This window comes from Salmo salar, chromosome ssa10, assembly GCF_905237065.1.
Source record: "Salmo salar chromosome ssa10, Ssal_v3.1, whole genome shotgun sequence".
NCBI classification, from domain to species: Eukaryota; Metazoa; Chordata; class Actinopteri; order Salmoniformes; family Salmonidae; genus Salmo; species Salmo salar.
In genome coordinates, this window is record NC_059451.1 from 82,251,798 (window position 1) to 82,272,830 (window position 21,033).

General features: G+C 42.1%; 2 protein-coding genes across 3 annotated transcripts in view; both read right to left on the minus strand.

The window, feature by feature from the left end:
- Positions 1 to 2,617: 2,617 nt before the first annotated feature.
- On the minus strand, positions 2,618 to 3,713 carry mespbb (mesoderm posterior bb). The gene is made up of 2 exons (XM_014124764.2): positions 2,872 to 3,713; positions 2,618 to 2,671 (listed from the first exon to the last, which is right to left on the minus strand). The coding sequence occupies exons 1-2, from the start codon at positions 3,673 to 3,675 to the stop codon at positions 2,618 to 2,620; spliced, it is 858 nt and encodes a 285-aa protein (XP_013980239.1). The 5' UTR covers positions 3,676 to 3,713.
- A 2,416-nt stretch (positions 3,714 to 6,129) lies between these two features.
- Positions 6,130 to 21,033, minus strand: part of sv2bb (synaptic vesicle glycoprotein 2Bb) — a 41,694-nt gene continuing 26,790 nt past the window's right edge. For both annotated transcript variants that reach the window (XM_014124449.2, XM_014124448.2), the window contains exons 2-13: positions 16,753 to 17,494; positions 13,031 to 13,211; positions 11,909 to 12,060; positions 11,299 to 11,432; positions 11,009 to 11,098; positions 10,766 to 10,879; positions 10,575 to 10,663; positions 10,210 to 10,374; positions 9,550 to 9,683; positions 9,029 to 9,229; positions 8,541 to 8,700; positions 6,130 to 8,375 (exon numbers count right to left, since the gene is read on the minus strand). In XM_014124449.2, the coding sequence (XP_013979924.1) occupies positions 8,192 to 8,375; positions 8,541 to 8,700; positions 9,029 to 9,229; positions 9,550 to 9,683; positions 10,210 to 10,374; positions 10,575 to 10,663; positions 10,766 to 10,879; positions 11,009 to 11,098; positions 11,299 to 11,432; positions 11,909 to 12,060; positions 13,031 to 13,211; positions 16,753 to 17,215 (2,067 nt within the window). In that variant the 5' untranslated portion in view covers positions 17,216 to 17,494 and the 3' untranslated portion in view covers positions 6,130 to 8,191. The remainder of the gene's footprint in view (positions 8,376 to 8,540; positions 8,701 to 9,028; positions 9,230 to 9,549; positions 9,684 to 10,209; positions 10,375 to 10,574; positions 10,664 to 10,765; positions 10,880 to 11,008; positions 11,099 to 11,298; positions 11,433 to 11,908; positions 12,061 to 13,030; positions 13,212 to 16,752; positions 17,495 to 21,033) is intronic.

The following is a 21,033-nucleotide window of genomic DNA, read 5'->3' on the forward strand; positions in this document are numbered from 1 at the left end:
ACATAGTTGATACATAGTTGATATTGTTACATAGTTGATACATAGCTGATACTGTTACATAGTTGATACTGTTACATAGTTGATACATAGTTGATACATAGTTGATACTGTTACATAGTTGATACATAGTTGATACATAGTTGATACTGTTACATAGTTGATACTGTTACATAGTTGATACATAGTTGATACATAGTTGATACTGTTTCATAGTTGATACATAGTTGATACATAGTTGATATTGTTACATAGTTGATACATAGTTGATACTGTTACATAGTTGATACTGTTACATAGTTGATACATAGTTGATACATAGTTGATACATAGTTGATACTGTTACATAGTTGATACATAGTTGATACTGTTACAAAGCTGATACATAGTTGATACATAGTTGATACTGTTAGATATTTGATACATAGTTTATACATAGTTGATACTGTTACATAGTTGATACATAGTTGATACATAGTTGATACAATTAGATATTTGATTCATAGTTGATACATAGTTGATACTGTTACATAGTTGATACTGTTACATAGTTGATACGTAGTTGATACACAGTTGATACTGTTAGATAGTTGATACATAGTTGATACATAGTTGATACTGTTTCATAGTTGATACATAGTTGATACTGTTACATAGTTGATACTGTTACATAGTTGATACATAGTTGATACATAGTTGATACATAGTTGATACTGTTAGATTGTTGATAGATAGTTGATACTGTTACAAAGCTGATACATCGTTGATACATAGTTGACAAATAGTTGATACTGTTACATAGCTGATACATAGTTGATACTGTTACAAAGCTGATACATAGTTGATACTTAGTTGATACGTAGTTCATACATAGTTGATACAGATACATAGCCGATACATAGCTGATATTGTGACACGTGTGTGGAATGACAGCACTTCCAGTCTCTGCCACATAGTGGCATACTGACCACAACATGGCACTTGATCCAAGCTTGATCTACCTGTATATCACTGCAATATAGTCAGTTCTACCAACAGGTTACCGGCAACCATGGTTTCAGTCAAAGTTAAAGATTCTAGATAAGTGAAGGAGTTCATCAATTATCCTCCATGCATCTGATTTATGATTCAGGGCAAATAATAGCTTGTTGTTTACTGTTGCCCACCAGGGCTCTAACCAGTACTCTCTCATCCTTGTATTAGCATGGGTGTGCTAAGCTCTTTATCTGGACTAGGATAAGAGGGGTCATTAGAATGCTAATGTCAGTGAGGAGTGTGGGTCCTGACTTATAGCTTCTCTGTGAAAGATAAACAGTGTTCTGAAGTTAAGGTGATTGTGTGGAAGCATACAATAGACCAACGATTGAAGCTTTGGTATGTACAGATGTAGGATCTTAATTTGATCACTCCTTTGTTGCTGATCATTTTCCTGCTGAGGAAATGCAAACTTGTAGTGTATTTGAGTTTAAAAAAGTATTCTAACGTTTGTCATTTCCACTTTCATATGTGATTAGCCTAAGGAAAAATTGATCAACCCCTACAAAAATGTCCTTTAATTATAATCCACATAATGATTCACATTTCCTGTTGTTGCAGGATTATTTTCCTGCTGTAGCTCAAATTAAGTTCCTACATCTGCATAGTAACTATTTAATGGAGTCAAAAGTTTAGTGGATTTATTGATGGCCTGTGTTTCATAGTAATTTTTGATTATGTTATTCTTTCCTCAGTGTGTGTACTGATGTGGAAGGTATAGGCTACTAATGCATTTAAAATATTGGTTTGAAAATGACGTTTTTGACCGACAGAGCGCTCGCTTTCATTCAATTGGTGCTGTGGTAATGTTAGCTGGCAGCCGGACTGTTTGAGTTAATTTCTATCAAAGCCGTTATAATGCTGGCAAGTCTGCCATGCTGTGTTCCATAATCACAAAATGCACTCCATGTCGTATGCCTCTGTCGATGTCTGGTGGTGTGGGCTGATTTATATGGAGGAAGTAAAACTGTCTAGACAGAAAAAGTACAGAATATTCCATTAATATTTAAATACTTTTACTTACATTTTAAAATGCTTATTTACTTACAAATGTACTACTTTAGTTACAAAACCCTTAAGAATCAAATACAGGACTAGTCAAAGACACAGTAGTTAGTTATTAGTTAATATTTTATTATACATATTAGAATACGCTCTGTATTTACAATGATCGTTGTATAAAATCTAGAATTTGAAAGTAAAATAAACTAGTTATATTAACATATAAATACTCTGTAGATTTGAAATGTCTATGACTGGACAGTAGATTCTCTTAAAAGTACAGAATATTCCATTAATATTTCAATACTGTTACTTACAACTTAAAATGCTTCTTTACTTACAAACTTACTAATTTACTTACAAAACCCTTACTTTTAAATACAGGAATAGCCAAAGACACATTAGTTAGTTATTAGTTAATATTTTATTCTACATTTAAAAATAGTTTTGTATTTACAATGATCGTTGTATAAAATCTAGAATTTGAAAGTAATAGAAATGAGTTATATTAACATATAAATACTCTGTAGATCAAAGTAAACGTCTATGACTGGACAGTAGATTCTCTTGATGAGGACTTCTGTTACATCCAGAAGTCTTGAGGAATGTTCTGATAGTGGACCTCTTTTCTGTATATCTGATAGGAGAAAAAAAAGATTTTGTTTACTGGTTCAAACAGATTTTCTAATTTCCTTAAAACCATCAAACTGAAAAGTTGCAGTGAGTGATACAAATGATTGTTAGTAAACAAAATTAACAGCAGTTAAACTTGTCATTGACCATATAAATGAACAAATATTTGAACATCTAAATACCGTACATTGAATCTGTACATACCTGACGTGACTGTGCAGTCTCTGCGTACTCTGGCGATTCCAACAGCGAATCCATACTAGAGTTGAAGCTGTTGTCGTAAGCACACGTGTCCATCTCACTGCTGAGTGGGTGCCTCTCCATCCCAGTGTTGTGGAGCGGGTACGTGGGCGTAGCTGTGTGGAGGATCTGTTCCTGCCCTGCACGTCTCCCCACCTCTGCCTCCTCGCCCCAGCAGTACCCTGAGGAGGAGGTGTTGAACTGGCACAGGCCCACAGAGTCTTGTTGAGGTGATACCTGGTGTCCCGACACGTTGACGTTCAGCTCCTTCCTCTGACACACAGCCTCCTCGCTGAGCTCCAGCTGCGCTGACAGGTGGGAGATGTAGCTGATGGTGAGGCGCAGCGTCTCGATCTTGGTCAGAGTCTGTCCAGCCGGAACCACAGAAGGGGGCAGGTAGGTCCTGAGGTGGTTGAGGGCTTTGGTCAGGTCTCTCATCCTCAGCTTCTCCTTCTCGCTGGCACTCTGTCTCTGCTTGCTGGGGTTCTTGGAGCGGTTCTTTCTAATCCTCCCTCCGGAGAGTCCTCCCTCATCGCTGGAGGATGGGGAAGCGGATGCCTTGGCTCCTCCAGAGTGTGTGGATCTGTGAGGTTCTGTGGCGGTCCCCCGAGGCAGGCAGGAGGATGAGAAGTCCATGTAGGCAGAAGGGGAGAGGATACAGGTCTCTGGAGAGGAGACGTTATAGAACTCAGAGTCCGAACTGGGATAACTCCAGTGGTACTGAACACCAACACTATATTTGCTGAGAAGAGGGGCAGAGATATCCATGCTGTCTGTCTGTGTCCTGTCCTGCGTGTTGAGCGGTACGACTGAACTGAAGAGCTTGGCCTGTGGGCTGGTGAAGAGGAGAGCCCTGGTTTTATGCAGGAGTTGGAGGTGTGAAGTGACACCTCTGCAGGCCCTCTCAGGCCATCAACATGGCTTCCCAGAGCTTCTCAGAGCTTCCCAGAGCTCAGCCCTACTGGACAGAGAGAGGCGCCACCATGCAGTCCTCTGCTGGGAAATAATACAACTACTGCTGCTCAGAGAGAGACGTGTCAAATTTGACCCCTGACCAAAACAATAAACATTTTTGCTCTCATAATGTTTTTGCCATTGTGGCCTCAAGTCATCTGGTTTTGTAATAATTCCCCTCATGAGTTACATCAGCCACTGATTTGAAAAAGGCCACTGTTCATAAGTTATTCATTTAGACCATAGTGGTTCAGAGGCTGAATTTTCAGATTCATTGACTGCCTTCATTTTTCATGAGGTGGGAAATATTTGCTCCAAACACAATGACTGAAACAAATGTTTATGCATATAGAGCCATTATCACACATTAAATGAAATATAATTTAATATTTATAATAATTGTCAATCAATCCATCACTTGATCATTAATCGTTGATATAACATAGGGAAAATGTGAAAGACTGCTGCGTAGTATCATTTTTAACAATATAAGTCAGTTACAGCATACCATCTCCTGGGCATGGCATTATATGTACATTTTGGTCATCACAGCCCATTATCAAAGGTCTTAATTATGTTTGATTATCTCTTTAGTCCCAGTTATACGTGTGGCGTGACTTTCCATTACTGGTTCACACAGTGGTTGTGTCTTTAGCTGAGCTCATTAGAGGTGCCAAGTGACGCCTTGGCTGTGAGAGAGTCACTCCGGACTCTTCTCTGAACCTCTAAACTGACCATCGGTGTACTCTGTGACCAGTTGACCTGTCATGTTGTGGTTTTAGGCTGCCATAGTAGATATGTACATTCACCCTGAACGACATATCTGTACCCCTCCCACACCAACACACACTCCTTATACATTGACATTAATTCAAATATGAGCCAAAGAGAATGTTATTGATAGTTACGCAACCACTAGTAGCACCATAAGCCATGGATGAGTTGCCCACCTGATGCACTGAGACTGGGGGAGGTCCGTGGGGGTTTTCCTCACACGTTTATGTTTATACTGAAGCCTGGTTTTGTGAACTCGTGAACATCTCCATGGGTAACAGTGCAGGATTAGGAATTACATGACCCATCTTGACCCTTGGTGAACAGGTCAAGATCACTGAATTTCCCTCCGTAGATAGATCAAGTATATAGCTGTGAATAGAATGTCTAGATCTGGACATTGTGAAACAATTGACCTACAGCACTGTGCTGTACACACAACTTTGCTTTTCCTTACGTGACTAAACATTTAAACCACAAAAGAAAATGTGTTCATTTCATTTGAGAGTTGAGCTACCGGATACTTGAAAATACTTGCCAATCATTCTCAGTCACGTTTCTAAGTGGAGCCAGTAGTATATCTGTATTACAGTGTTCCATTATTGTACACATTGTACAATGGTTGGCATCCATCCCCATCCCCAGCTGCCCTGGCCCCGAGTGACCCTAGGCTCACCCTGGTCGGGGTGAGAGGGGCCAGTGGGTCTGCGGGGGTGAGGCCAGTGGGCCTGTGGTGGCCTTTGGCACCTCAGAGTTACAGCTAGAGACAGAGCTGGCACCTGTCCTGTTCGCCCCCCACGCAACCAGAACCCTCAGCCTGCCTGACATGGCCCAGGCCTTCCCAGGGGCGCACACTCAGCACTCCACAGTTGTTTAAAGCAGTGAGTCTAGTTTTTGCCTTAGAACCCAGTTTGTGGTTTTAGAGAAGAGCTGTGATGGATTTTCACCAGATTCATATTTGTATAGCAGTTAACCTCTATTATGTCCTGTATAATTGTTTACAATTCCTCATACAGTATGCAAACCAAGGAATATGATTGATTCACTGTTAGTATTCTGTCCTGCCCTACCTATAAATATCCACAGCTCCCATTTTTACTCTTGTATTGGACCTGGTGTCCTGATGTTGTCCCTGGGGAAGTGAGTTGTTTCACACCTCTGGTAGAGTAAACATCACCACCCACAAATCTGCCCCCCCTTCAATGCTCTCTGTTGAGGACCATCCCCCACGCCTCCAATGTCCCCCCACTCAAAACAGGTGAAATGACGGGAAGCCCTGAATGGGTTCTATGTCTGACTCAAAACATCTCAACCAAGCGTAAAGAGAGCATGTTTCCAACTCAGAATGAATGCGTTATGAGAGTTGTGTAGTTCCTCATGCTTGTGTTTTACACCTTTCATATCACTGGAGAAACCTGAACCAACCAGGTCTGTCTACCACCGAGTGGCGTATTACAGCCCTAATGCCAAGTAGAAACCAGACATCGCTCACAGTACACTGATAGATTGATTTTATTTTTTATCACAGTCACAAAACGAAACATGTATGTGAAATGAATGTCTTTTACCGCGACAGACAATATTTTGAGATCAAAATAGAAAAATCAAAGAACAAAGCATGGCTTTTTCTGTTTTACAATGACGGACACACAAACTAACTCAGAAAAACAAACCGCCTAAGAACTGGTATTCATAAGCCGATCCCTTGATAACGGTGGTGATGCAGTTCAAACGTCTGCTTGAGAAAGAAACAAGGTTTTATTGGAAACACTGTGTACCTTACGGCTCGACAGAACCGTTGCATTCAGGTAAGGCTGATAACTTCCTGCAGCTCAGTTGATAACAGATCAGTGTATGTTTTCAAGAGAGGTATAACAGGTATTACTACATAATGTATCGGCAATAATGTGATTGTGTCTACCTCCGGAGGATGGTACAGGTGCTCGATAGACTAGCTAAAGGAAACCAAAGCTACACGTTGAAGAAGGATAATTCAATATCACCTTCATTCTTGCTTTGTAACGTTCTCCATTTAAAAATGCCTTACGTTATTGTGTGAATATAGTGTAGATACAATAACGATAGTCAAATGTAAAATAGTGTTTCAACAGCAAAGCGTGTAACTGTTTGATTGTTAGTATGACAGAAATAATTGGCAAAAGTCTTGTTTTGTATTGGTAAAGAAATGCATTTGGCTCCTCAATACTTGACAAGAAACAGCTTATGAATGCTTAAACTAACTAAAATGAATGTTAATTCGAGCCGGTACAGGCTACAATCCAGTCAGTTATTTACATTGACAGCAAACATCATTCAGGCTACTTGCTTTTTGAACAACACATGAAAAAGACACAGAAACATTACCTGGTAGGTAGATAACACACACACACACACACACACATGCAACTCAGTCGACAGTTATCAGTAACAGCACTGTGTGCTTCAGTGAATCCCCCATCCCCAATACAATAAGAGCATTTCCCCCACATATTGTAAAACACATTTTCCTTCATATTTCTATGTGGTACCACTTAAACAGAAAAACTAAAGATGCCGTCGCATAGACAACACAACTAAAGCACAGCCAAGAGCATCATGTGCAGTAACATGGAGGCTGAAACTGAGAACATTTATAAGCAAGCACACAAACACACTCTAGGACCAACCAGTTTGCTAAGTGAAGTTGCTAGTTTGATTCAATTGTGAAGTTGGAACACAAAAATCGACAAAGAAATCGATTTATTGTGGTTTCCGAGGGCATATTCATCAGGAAAATAATATTAGGGCAAATACTGCAGTAAATTTCAGTTCTATGATGTTTCCCTTGTGGTGACCTACTGAGGGACTATAAGTTCTTAACACTCAACTAAAGTTAGAAATTCAAAAATACAGTACAGATGTGGTGAAGGATATTTGCTGTTCTCCCACTCCATACTGTAGGTTGATTGTAACACAAGACAAGAACAGGGAGGGAATGCTACAGTCTACAGAGAGTTTACATTTTGGAGAGAAAGTAAAAGAGGGTGTGAGTTGAGAGCTATTCATTGAGGCAGGGCCAAGATAAAAAAAAAACATAATTCTGGCAGAACAAAACAACAGTATGTGAATTCAAAATGGCACTGGGGAAAGATTTCCATGACCAGAAATCTGTTTCTGGTTACCAAAGTCTCCGTCGAGATTTATACATTTTCAGATTTTTCATCTTGACTCAGATGTACAGTATCATACATTAGTAGGGCAAATTAGGATTCATAGACTGATGAATAAGCGATTGAATTAGAGAAAATGTCCATTTGGTCCCAAGAATAATTTATATACGGAGTAGATTTTAAAGCATTTCACTCCAAACACGTCATAACTGGTGAGACAGAACAGACAATGAAGCACACTGTTAGTTAGCATGTTATTAAAGGTTCTCAATATGTTGCTGGAACAAACTCTCGTCAATTCCTGTTGGTTACAGCCAATCTGGCTTAATGCCTGTGTGTCTCTCAGAGTAACTCCGCCTGTAAAGGTTTCTCCTGGCACCTTTGACCTTTTGGCCAGTATGACCACCTCACAGGAGGATCTTCTCCCGGGTCTCGGGTAGCTTGAGGGCCACCAGGCCTCCGCACACCAGAGCAGCGCAGGAGAGGAGAATGGGGACAACTTTGGTGACCCCCACAAAGGAGGCAAAGATGGAGCTACCCAGGATAGCAGCCAGTTTACACAGGGCATTCAACACCCCAAACGCTGTGGCTCTGTGGGAGGAGGTTAGGGACACAGGTTAAGTAACCACAGGAAACTAACTTTATAACTTTATAACAATGGGTTGACATAGTTCTAAGAGTATAAAAATCAATCATACGATATAGTATAATCTAGCTATTTCCAATAGGCCAATTTAAGAAATTGCTGTACTGTACCTTTTGGAGGCTGGGTAGAGTTCCACTGTGATGACCTCGATGCCGTTCCATGCTGCCACGCTGACCCCACAGAACAGACACTGCCAGGCTATGATGGCTGCCTGACTGAAGCTTAGGAACAGGAAGAAGGTGCACCCAGCTGAGATTAGCATGGAGAGGCCTGCAAAGAGAGAAGCAGAGCGGGCTCACGGTAGAATGTCGCTTAGCTCAGTGGCACGTCGTATGCAGAGGGTGATGTAGCCGTGAGGTGTGCGGTACGATTAATTCACACTTCAGTGTTCCTTGATCACATTTCAAGGCTCACACCCATAGATATAACTCCATAACACCTTTCTCATCTGACAATTGCAGAGCAGAATCCCAGGGGAGCAATAGCTGAGCTGCTGCTCTACACATTATCTGTCCTACCTGTCCATTGTAAGAGCTAATACAGCTAAAATGAAAGGAAGCTTTTACCATTGTACTTTGTCCAATACAGACCTACTCACCTATGATTTTGACCCTGCCTATCTTCTCCATGAACAGAGCTGATATGATGTTGCCAGGCAGAACAGCCAGGGACCCCAGGAAGCTGACCAGGTAGATAAGCACGTCGTTCTCCTCGCCGATGTCCAGGTGACAGCCCCTCTTGTTGTGGAGGAACGTGGTGTTCTCCAGCTTACAGTCTATGAACTTCTCCTCGTACAGGTCTGGAGGAAACGTGACAATGGCATTGATAATACATAAATAGTATACATGGAGCAACATGCATGGCTTTGCAATTCTTAGTCCATTGGTCAATATGTACTGTCTTTTTACAGTGAAACATAGCAATAGTAATTGATGATGTTGGCATGCATTAGATACTGTATGGTCACAATGTTTCATTCATATTGAGCAGGACTTGATTATTGCAAAAGTTCAATCTCCGTTTAACCTTTTTTTCATTTTGGAAACTTTCCAAAGGGTTAAACTTGTTAACAATGTGATGCATTGGTTGGCCTACTGTAACACCTCCAGCAGCTCCCACCTGTGTTATAGAAGACGGTGGATCTGATGGTGCAGTTCTCAAACATTGTTTCAGTGGACTTGATGTCCTCAAAATAACAATCTTCAAACAGTGAATCCTCAAACTTTACAGACTTCATCTCTATGTTGATGAACCTAAAGGGATGGAACACAAAAGCATGATTCCTGACTTTTTGACCAAGTGGCACACAGCTAACTAATGGTTACATGCTAGCATGACAGACAGCACTATCCCTCTTCAAAATTGTCTGTAGAATTTTGAAAGAAATTATACGTTCCATCAGGGGCGCAACTTTCACTGGGGACGGGGCCCCACATTCTGAAATAGCTTTTTTGTCCCCCCCCCCCCCCTGTTTTATCATTGGAATGTGATACAAATCGAGGCAACGGTGTGCTTTAGGACCATGCGGATGCCTCCGAGCGGTTGGGTAGGCTGTTTAGAGTGTTTATCTGACTGGATAAAAAAAAATATATTATAATTATATCCACCCCACTTCTAAAACCAAAGTTGCTCCCCTGGGCGCCATACTTACATAGAATGATATGTTACATTGTCATATTAAAGAGACATGATAATGAAATGACTGTTGTAATATTACTACACATGGTACTGTGGTGTAGTAGTGAGAAGGGCCAGAAGGAGGCGATAGAGATGACATACTTGTCATTGATGTATTCTCCCTCTCTGTGGATCTGATTCTCCAGGGAGAAGTTGAAGTGGAAGCGTTCAACTCTCTCTCTATGGAACACCTTGACTTTGGACTCATACTCCTCTTGCTGCAGGTATTTGATCATGTCAGGGAACCACACACCCAGTCCATAGTAACTGAAACACAATGGTAACAAGAGTTATTGGACCAATGTAAAAAGGAACATTGACAACCAAAGTTAGAATACACATACAGTATTTTTGCATCCTGAATGGGTGCCATTTGTGACACAGTCTTGATATATTTACAATCAGCTGCACACACTATATATACACTCTTACCTCTTTGGAATCACATATATTGTACATATATTTACCTGAAGGCCATGGTGAACCAGATGATGGCCATGAACAGCGTACTCAGTCTCAGCTCAGGTCCCAAGAGAGAAGCAACGTTCTTCAGCATCTGCAATGAAAACATGGCATAGTGACACGTCACCTACTAATAGCCTGTTACTGTTGGTCTCATTAGGTAACACGTTTGTTTTCAGGACATTTTGGGGCCTACCAGTTTGCACAGAGTGAGGGTTCGAACGGCCCATCGCTGTATAGCCGTCCCTGTGGCGCTCTGGATCTCAATGAACTCATCCTCATTGGTCTTAGGAGCCTTGATGTGGGTCACCTGACGGGAATGAAATGATGGTCACTCCTCTAGTTAGGTTTCATTATATTCTGTGATGCTGAGAAATGGCAAAGCAGCCCTTCAAGAGCGTGTTATTTATTGTCAAACTGTTGTCGTGTCTCCACTCACCTGGAAGACCTTCTCAGGCTGGCCCTTAGCCCTCCAGTTGGTGTCATGGACATTCTTCAAGATCATCCAGGCCTCGTCATGTTTGGCATTCTGACAAAGACAACCACACACTCTGAGTGAAACCTCAGGATAGTAGTCCACACACTTTTTATCGATCAGTTTTATTTAACAAAATCGGTGTTGATTTATGAATGGAAAAAAATGATCGACACAATATGTTAAACCCAGAGTATAACATTCCTGAACTGTTCATCTGTGAACAATCTTTAATTGGAGAAAACAGATCTTACTTCCAGGAGGAACCTGGGGCTCTCAGGCATGAACATGAGTCCCACAAGGGAGGTGATGGCAGGCAGGGCACAGACCAGCACAAACACCCTCCAGCTGTGGAACTGGAACTCCGTCCCCATGCTGAAGCCCCAGCCTGGAACACAACACAGCCACAACACAATCCTTATTCATTCTTTACGTCTAGACTCAAGAGCCTGGAACATAACACAACCAAAATCTCTCAATGTGTTGAGAAACCCATCACAGTAAGATATACTAAAAGGGCATGATCATTTTCACAATTTCACAGTATTATTCCAACCTCATAGTGTGGAAATATATATAAAACACAGGAAAATCACATTTTGGACTGCACTGAGATGTATTTCAATGCAAACCTAGAGAGTAAATTACTGGTACTGAAATATATTTGACTGTGCGTTTACAGACTAATATCTTAAAAAATCTGTCAGCCAGTTAATGAACTCAATACATATGCTATAATTTGGTTACATTTACACAACATCCAATACACGGACCACTGTGGCTAAACTTGCTTATGTCAGCAAGATAATATTGATCCCAGGTCATAGTAAGAGTTTCCTGTTGAGTGCTTAGTGTGTACTATACCGTAGCGAGGGATGATGCCCCAGGCAGTGAAGGAGGCGTAGATGCCCCCCACCATCCAGAACATACACAGCCAGCTCAGGTGCTCCCCTCTCTTATCCATCTGCAGGAACTCTGAGAAGTAGGAGTAGACTATGGGGACAGAGCCTCCGATGCTGAAGGGAGAAACACAGGATTAGTATAGGAACTCACCGAGATTGTAGACTACACAACAGATGTGTAATCTTGCAAGTATTATCTTTATTTAAAGGTCCAATGCAGCCGTTTTTTGGGTAACAATGAATTACCTTACTGTGATTGTTTTCAATTAAAATGGTCAAAAATAAAGAAAAATAGCTTCTTAGCAAAGAGCAATTTCTCGAGCAAGAATTTTGCTAGGACTGACTGGGAATGTTCTGAGTGGGAAAAAGCTTTTATTGGCAGAGAGGTTTGGAACTCTCTTTCTTATTGGTCTATTAAGTAATTTACTGCCTGTCACAAGACAGGCCAGAACTCTATCCCACCAAAACAGGCTGAAATTTCAAGCAGTCTTTTCAAACAGCTCTTACACTAAAAGGGCATGATCATTTTCACAATTACACAGTATTATTCCAACCTCATAGTGTGGAAATTACTGGTACTGAATTATATTTTTGGAGCAGGAGACATAAAGGAGAATAGTATTTTTTTGGTCGATTTTTGTCAGTAGTTTGAGCGTCCACAAATATCCAAACATACATGGATACACACAGACCTAATACACCATGCTCTTGCAGCTGAGATTTTCTTTCTACACAACACAGTGTTTTTGCATACTGTAGCTTTGACCTGATTCTGGAGTCTGCATAGGCTTACATCCCTGTGGAACAACACTATTCTGATACAGCACAGTGCTGCATTGTTGTAGGAGGAGGAAGGCTCTGAATGTGTTGACCTGCAGTAACTATTTCTTCTCTGTTGTAGATGTTTAGAAACTGTGTAAGCATCACGTCGTGCGACACATACGTAACATTGTACAGCACACATTTTATCAGGTGGAGAGGATCATGTTCAGGTTAAGCCCCAATCCCAGTTACAACCCAAATTCCTTCGAGGAGCAATTCATTCCTTGTTTCCACTTTCTCTATAGACGGGGGTCTTTCTTACCCGATGCCAGAGAAGAGCCTAAAGAAGAGGAAGAAGCCGTATCCCTGGGCGAAGGAGGAGAGGAAGGCAAAGACACAGTTGACGGTGAGGGCCCAGATCAGACACTTCCGGCGGCCCAGTTTGTCTGCCATTCCACCCCAGATGAACGCCCCAACCATCATGCCCAGGAACACTATCAAACCTGCAGGAGAGAGAGAGAGGCAAGACACAGTCAGAGGCCAGCCAAGCTACAGTTCACTAGCAGACATGTATCTAGTGATTTGAACTCTGTGAATAAAGTGGAAGGCAGATTCCACTCAACACACTGTTGAGATGACCATACGTTCTGGTTGTGACCATACGTTCTGGTTGTGACCATACGTTCTGGTTGTGACCATACATTCTGGTTGTGACCATACGTTCTGGTTGTGACCATACGTTCTGGTTGTGACCATACGTTCTGGTTGTGACCATACGTTCTGGTTGTGACCATACGTTCTGGTTGTGACCATACATTCTGGTTGTGACCGTACGTTCTGGTTGTGACCATACGTTCTGGTTGTGACCATATGTTCTGGTTGTGACCATATGTTCTGGTTGTGACCATATGTTCTGGTTGTGACCATACGTTCTGGTTGTGACCATATGGAACCCTGACCTGACCCTGACCCTGACCTGTTCACCGGACGTGCTACCTGTCCCAGACCTGCTGTTTTCAACTCTCTAGAGACAGCAGGAGCGGTAGAGATACTCTCAATGATCGGCTATGAAAAGCCAACTGACATTTACTCTTGAGGTGCTGACTTGCACCCTCGACAACTACTGTGATTATTATTATTTGACCATGCTGGTCATTTATGAACATTTGAACATCTTGGCCATGTTCTGTTATAATCTCCACCTGGCACAGCCAGAAGAGAACTGGCCACCCCTCATAGCCTGGTTCCTCTCTAGGTTTCTTCCTAGGTTTTGGCCTTTCTAGGGAGTTTTTCCTAGCCACCGTGCTTCTACACCTGCATTACTTGCTGTTTGGGGTTTTAGGCTGGGTTTCTGTACAGCACTTTGAGATATCAGCTGATGTAAGAAGGGCTATATAAATACATTTGATTTGATTTGATTTGATACATTCTGGTTGTGACCATACATTCTGGTTGTGACCATACATTCTGGTTGTGACCATACATTCTGGTTGTGTTTTTATGGATCCCAGCATTGTATTTTAGGGAACATGCAATATACAGAGTTGTTCTTGAATTGCTCAACTACTGAAAGAGCCACAGTAGCCCCAACACATTGTGATAGCTGGGCATTGGTGACACTTTAATGTTGTCCACCGTGGGGCAGGCTTGTCCATCTCTCCTGAGAGATGACGGCCTACCCCGTCCAAAATACACGACAGTGTCCTATGGACAGTATTGAGAAATCTCTCATTAGTGAAATAATTACTGTAATAAAAAATATGTTTAATTGGACACACTCAAAGACAAACACAAACATTTATTGGAATAATTGTACATGTTTATACCCATTTTTTGTACTCTGCATTCTTACTCGCTCAAGGGCTAGGTCAGAGAGGTAAAATCGTGTTTCTAAGGTAACAACAGACTAAGTGTTTTTGGTCAAATTTAATAGCCTTGAGTGGTCTTTTGTAAAGCCTTAAGCCTTAACAATGGTAACAGATATGCTATTTAGATGTCATAATGATTTATTGTGTTTTTACTTCTCAGTGGGGTGTCTCTTTTTAGAACATACTGTTAATTGTGTACCTTTGTCCATCTTGCAAAGCTCGGCTGGAACAAGTATTTTTAGCATATAATGAAAGCCTGCGTCAAGTATAATTTTCTTTTAGTTCAAGTAAATGCTGACATTTGATAGAATCCTGTAGTTGGCTGTGTTTGTGCCTCAGCAAGCAAGTACAGTATTTCCAGATAAAGACTATTTAAGCCCCAGATAAGTACCTATAACTTATGTGACCCTTCCAGTACTATTCTGTGACACTTTTCTATGCACTGTACTGTATATGTACGCCTAAAGCTTTCCTCAGCTTACATGTAGCCTATCAACCATACCCATCTATCACCGGGGAAGAATCTTCCCAAAATAACTAAATGTATCAATGTGCCTAGCGCCAAAGCCTGGTATCACGCTCTGGGCCACGATGTCACTGCAGATGGCACTGCCATGGGGGGTGTGGGCGATGACTGGTGTGAGAGCGAAGGCCCGCCCATCACCGGATAAGGAGAATACGACCAATCCCCCACCCTCCTCTCCCCGAAGGATAGTGACACTGCTGCCACTCTGCCTTCTGATTGGACAGCTTACCCCCATTAAGTCAGAATGTATGCTGTGGTGATCACAGTGAAAGTGTGATTTAGAGGCAGCTCATATTTCAGTCCCATTGAAGCTGATTGCTTATAGTTAAGGAGTGAACATATCAACCCTTGAGGAAAAACCAGAGTGTATTCTGTAAATTTGGACTAAAATATGTAGATAAAATGACTGTAAAGAGCAGCATTCATGCCACACCTAAACAGAACATCTGCTAACTTATTCCTTTTAAAAGGAGATGCTACATGAGATGTTCCACTGTGATCAAGCATATCCTGTTTCCTCCGAGTACCTAAAAGTACCCTGACACCACCATACCTATTCAATTTAATTCAATTAAATTCAAAACATTATTTATACCCGAAGTGCCATTACTTTGGGCATGTCAGTCAGTCTGAGATGTGAGGGCTGCAGAATGTACAGTGCAGTGAATAAAAGTTGATTGTGATTGCTGCAGCATATAAGTTAGCCGAAGGAAAGTGAAGCAGCAGGCGAACAGTACGTATCCTAGACGCAAGGTCAGTAGAGTAGCTATCGATCTCCTCTCCTCAGCTACCTGCTGACTCAGTACTGTCAGTACAGCCTGCTTGTGGCCGCTGGGAGGAGGCTGCTGGCTGGAGAGAGGGAGAAAAGAAACTGCCCTCTCATCCCAGATATTTGTCTCCTTGGACAGCTTCCACCCACAGGCTTCAAAGTGAAGGACTTGTCTCGCGTTGTTAACTCTGAATTACTAATTCACCACTGCACTAGAACAATGTGTCCCACTCTTCAAAGACGTCCTATTCTCAACCTAATTTTCCCATGTCTAGTTTGATTTATCTCCGTCAGTTACTTTAGATAGGCCAGTTCTTTTAGATAGGCGGACATTTATCAAGCCTTTGAGTAGAAAACCTTGAACATTTGAATGCCCTTTTTATGTGTTCTATTATTCTCTGAGTCAGTCTCTGAGAAGAACCGTTCAGAAATGTTGTGAACTCGTCTGACGTGCTTATTTAGCTAGCTGCTGTTGTTAAGGTGGAATGGAAAGAGGACCCCATTTCCCTCAGACATGGACCTGCAAAATGCTGCATGGTCTCAATCAGTGTGATTGGTGGCGTGCTGCAGACCCGTTCCGGTTGCCAAAAATAATGTGCTATTTGCTGTGGGGATACGGATCATAAATTTCCCACCTGCTTCACTAAGCAGGAATATATTGACGTCCAGTAGAGCATGACAAGCAAACAGATTAATCTTGAAATCGACTGTGCCATTAGCTAATTTGAGAGCATTTCTAATTTACGGAGTACTTAAGTACCTGCTGACTTGCATTGATTGCCAGGCTGCTATTGGCTGGAATCAGTTGACCCAGACATTGTAAACGTGTTAGTATGGGCTGTATGTCTTCTAACAAGTAATGGCATTTAGCCATGACTCACCTAACATGCCTTTCTCTCCGTTGGATAAGCACATGTCCTTCTCCGCACTGGGCAGCACGAACCCCACCACAAAACACTCCACCCCGTCAGCCATGAGGGCCAGGCCCAGCACTATAAACAGGGTCCACTGGAACCGTCCATGCCCACAGTCCTCCATGATGTCCTCATACTGCTCAGCCAACTCCTCCAGCTCCGTGGCCCCTGCCTGAGCCTGCCTGGCCTTGGCCCTCGCTGCCCTCTGGGCCGCCTTCACCTCGTCAGGGTGGGGGATCCCCTGGTACTCCCCCTCGTACATCTGGTCCTCGTCATCATGGCCCTCCGTGGCATCGCTGGCTGCGTCCTCCTCCTGAGGGTAGGACTCGCCCTGGTAACCGTAGCCCCCCTGGCCTCCTCCCTCTCCGTAGGTGCCGTAGGGGTCACCTCCTCCTTGGTTGTACACGTTGTTCTGGTAAGGGTCAGCCATGATGCCGCTGAGACGCTACAGCCAAGTCAGCACTGTTGCAGTGAAATCCTTCAGATGATTCTGGACTAGACTGACATACTCCTGGGCACCTTCTTCCGGTGCTTTGCTCCGTGTGTGTTCTTGTATTCCAGGTGCTATGCTGTAGCTGTTTCTTGTTCCTGTTCTGAGGAGGTTGTTGTTCAACTACTCTTTTTAGCAGTACCTGTATTGGAACAATAGTGTTTTTTGTCGAGTAGCTACCTTTGCCTGTTCAGTTCTTCACAAGGCCTCATGCTGAACCTGAAAGAGAAAGTTCATTCAGTTATGCTATTCATATTTTTTATGATTGATAACAAAATCAATACTCGGTTGATTTACTCAGAACACTTGGGAATGTTTCATCTATTTCGTAGAGATTTGACTGGGAGCTGACACTAGGCATGCTGTAGATCATTGGGCTCTACTGCGTCTATCTACTGTAGGGTCTTTTCCCAGTCCTAATGCACTCAATACTGAAACAGCTGGATGCAGTTTCAAATTGCATGAAAATGTCACCGGAGGTTCACTGGCATGATAAATGAATTCATTGAAATGATCCATTTTAATAGGTTCCTTAGAGAATTCCTACCGCTACCTAAACATGTCTGTAGTAATATGCTACCTTAGGCCATAGCCTTGATGTATAATGTCCTACCCTCTCAGATCATTCAGCTCACACTACAACGCAAATGGAATATAGTAGACAACAATATTAACACACACCACACCCAATGAGACGTATAATTGTGTAATTATTGAGCGTATAAAAACATATTTTTCTTATTTCTTGGATATGAATCACTTGCAAAATAAATTCTGCACTACTCGTAGTTAATTTGTTTCACATGGCGCAGATTGAAATCTAGATTCTAGTTTAAACCTCTAAACCTATAGATCACGTCTTGGTAACTCTGTATCAACTCTTTGCCGAGCAAACAATACAATTTGAAGGATAATTATTTTATTTTTATTTTGTCTTCTTTTTTCTATTTCAGATGAAGCAGTTTCACGTCTTTGACAACTCTGATAATGACATAACCAGTCGAACAAATCTCCCCCACTAATCCACCCCATAACAGTTCTCTTTACATCTCTACAGCCTGAGTGTGGTAAAGGAGGGAAGCCACGCTGTCACATTCACAAGTAAGCCTTTTCTTCAGCCCTCTCACACACCAAAGAGCCTGGTAATGCTGCAAATGAGATTTGTCTCGCCCGGGTTAATGCTGGCTGGCTGTCACTAGTCTCTACTGGCTCTCTGGATGCCTGAACTACACCTCCCCCCCCCATCACTTACTACCATTGTGTCACTACACTGAGAGGACACTGGCTGCTGTCGAGGAAGTGGAGTTACATGGGTATCATAGTTTAATCATTAATCCATTAGAAATCAGACAAACGTGTCTCACTGAGAATAATCAAAACGTTTAGTTATTCCTTTTTCCTCTAAATATTCTATATCAGCCAACCTTTGAGGATGTAATAGCCTACATTCTGAAGTGTAGTAGTATACATTTGGTATTCCTTTGTAGGGACATGATCACACCAATGTAGGATCTTAATTTGAGCCAGTTTTTTACAGCAGGAAAATAATCTTGCAGTAACAGGCAATGTGAACTATTATGTGGGTTATAATTGATACAATCTTTGTTAGGGCAAATCAGGTCTGACATTTTGAAGTGGAAATGACTAACTTTAGAAGCCTTTTTAAACCTTGAATACACTACAAGTTTGCATTTCCTGTTGTGCAGGAAAATTCTCAGCAACAAAAGAGTGATCAAATTAAGATTCTACATCTGTATACGAGGGACTCAACTTTAATTAACATTCTAATTTTAATCATGGTGTAAAGAGAGACACTGTGAGGGACATTAGCAAGTTCTTGGATTCATTAAACGAATAAGGAGACCCAGGAGGTATGCAGCCAAACCAGGTGCTAGTGTGTGCATGTGTGTGTGTGTGTGTGTGTGTGTAACTCTCCAGGATCTCTGTCCTCCTCTCTGGCATCTCATTAACGCTTCCCAACCTCATTCACACCCAGCCTGCCTGCCTTCAGCCATACGTCTTCCCAAGACTCCTCCACAGCATACCGCAGCCTTCCCTCGCCAAGTACACTACATCTGTTCTACACACAGCTCTTACCAAGGGCCTTTTCACTATGAAGACGAAATTCATGGTAATTTGTATGAGAACAGGCTTCATTCCAGCAAAGCAAAGCAATACCTGTGACAGACTGGAAGGTTGTCTTGTGTGATACAATCATCCTGAGTGAATAGAATAGGGGGTAAGGGGAAGAAGACTGTGAATATGCCACAAGGTATGGTATCATTAGTAATGCACGGCTCCCCAAGGCATTGGTTCCACTGCGATCCAGTTTGAAGATGGTTGTTTGAGTAAAATCAATTTGTAATACATTTCAAAGCAGCTGTTCCCTCTGCCTAATTCCATAGCTCTCGGAATGATGTTGTCCGTCCGTCTATGTTTAGATTAAAGAATGCAACACAATCAGCTAGAGTTGATGAGATGGATTCACAATGGTACAGTAAACATTTTGTTTTTCCTTCATATTGCAGAGGCAAGACTATTAAAAGCATACGATATGGGCCTTGAAGTTCTGCAGCTATGCTGGTTTTCCTCCTGTCCTGCTAGGTTCTTAAGGGACAGATACAGCGGTCCTGCATGGCTCAGTTGGTATAGCATGGTGCTTGCACCGCCAGGGTTGTGGGTGTGATTCCTGGGGCCACCCGTACGTAAAATGAATGCACGCATGACTGTAAGTCCCTTTGGATAAAAGTGTCTGCTAAATAGAATATATCTTACCATTGGATGATACTCTACAGTATGTCTTTCAGGTAGAACTGAAAACCAGCAGACCTTAAGACCTGCATTTCAATAACCCTGACATTATCATCTATTTCCCTTCATAAAATGCAGCACTTTTGTCCCCTCTTGAAAGCCATGACCATGCCTGAAACCTGCGGAACCTGCTCCAGTGCCATTTTTTTATAGGTTGACTAAGACAAGTGAAGGTCACAGATAGTGTCCATATGGACTTGGAAGGGAATCACTTTCAGCATGTTTACCAACTCCACCTGATACCCTGTACTCTGAGAACCCAGAGAGACAATGAGCTCCTTACTGAGACAGAACAGTGTGGGACAGAGAGAGCGAGAAGGAAGTCAGGGAGAAGTATTAACCTATGCATTGTTTTCCTATTCACTGCTAACCAGTACAACGAGGTGTAAATGGTGGAATTCACTACTGTACAAACACTGTAGGCTAACTGTGTTTTGCCACATAGTACAGTCAAAACTTTAAATAAACACAAATGCATGGCACGTTTAAAACAAAAATATCAAGGCACAAAGCAAGACCCAGATGCAGACACAGGAGGCAGATGGTTGGAGTCTTACAATGTTTAATAATACAAAGGGAGAATAGTCGGGGACATGCAAAAAGGTCAAAACCAGATCAGAGTCCAGGAGGTACAGAGTGGCAGAAAGGCTCGTGGTCAAGGCAGGCAGGTACAAAGTCCAGAAAAAGGCAAGGCTCAAAACCGGGAGGACTATAAAAAGAGAATAGAAAAGGCGTACCGGAAAAACACTGGTTGACTTGACTAAACATACAACACAAACTGGCACAGAGAGACAGGAAACACAGGGATAAATACACGGGGGAAAATAAGCAACACCTGGAGGGGGTGGAGGCAATCACAGGAACAGGTGAAACAGATCAGGGTGTGACAACAAAAGGCATATAAGGATTTTGATCAGGCTTTTCACTCGTGGTTAGAGTATTGGGCC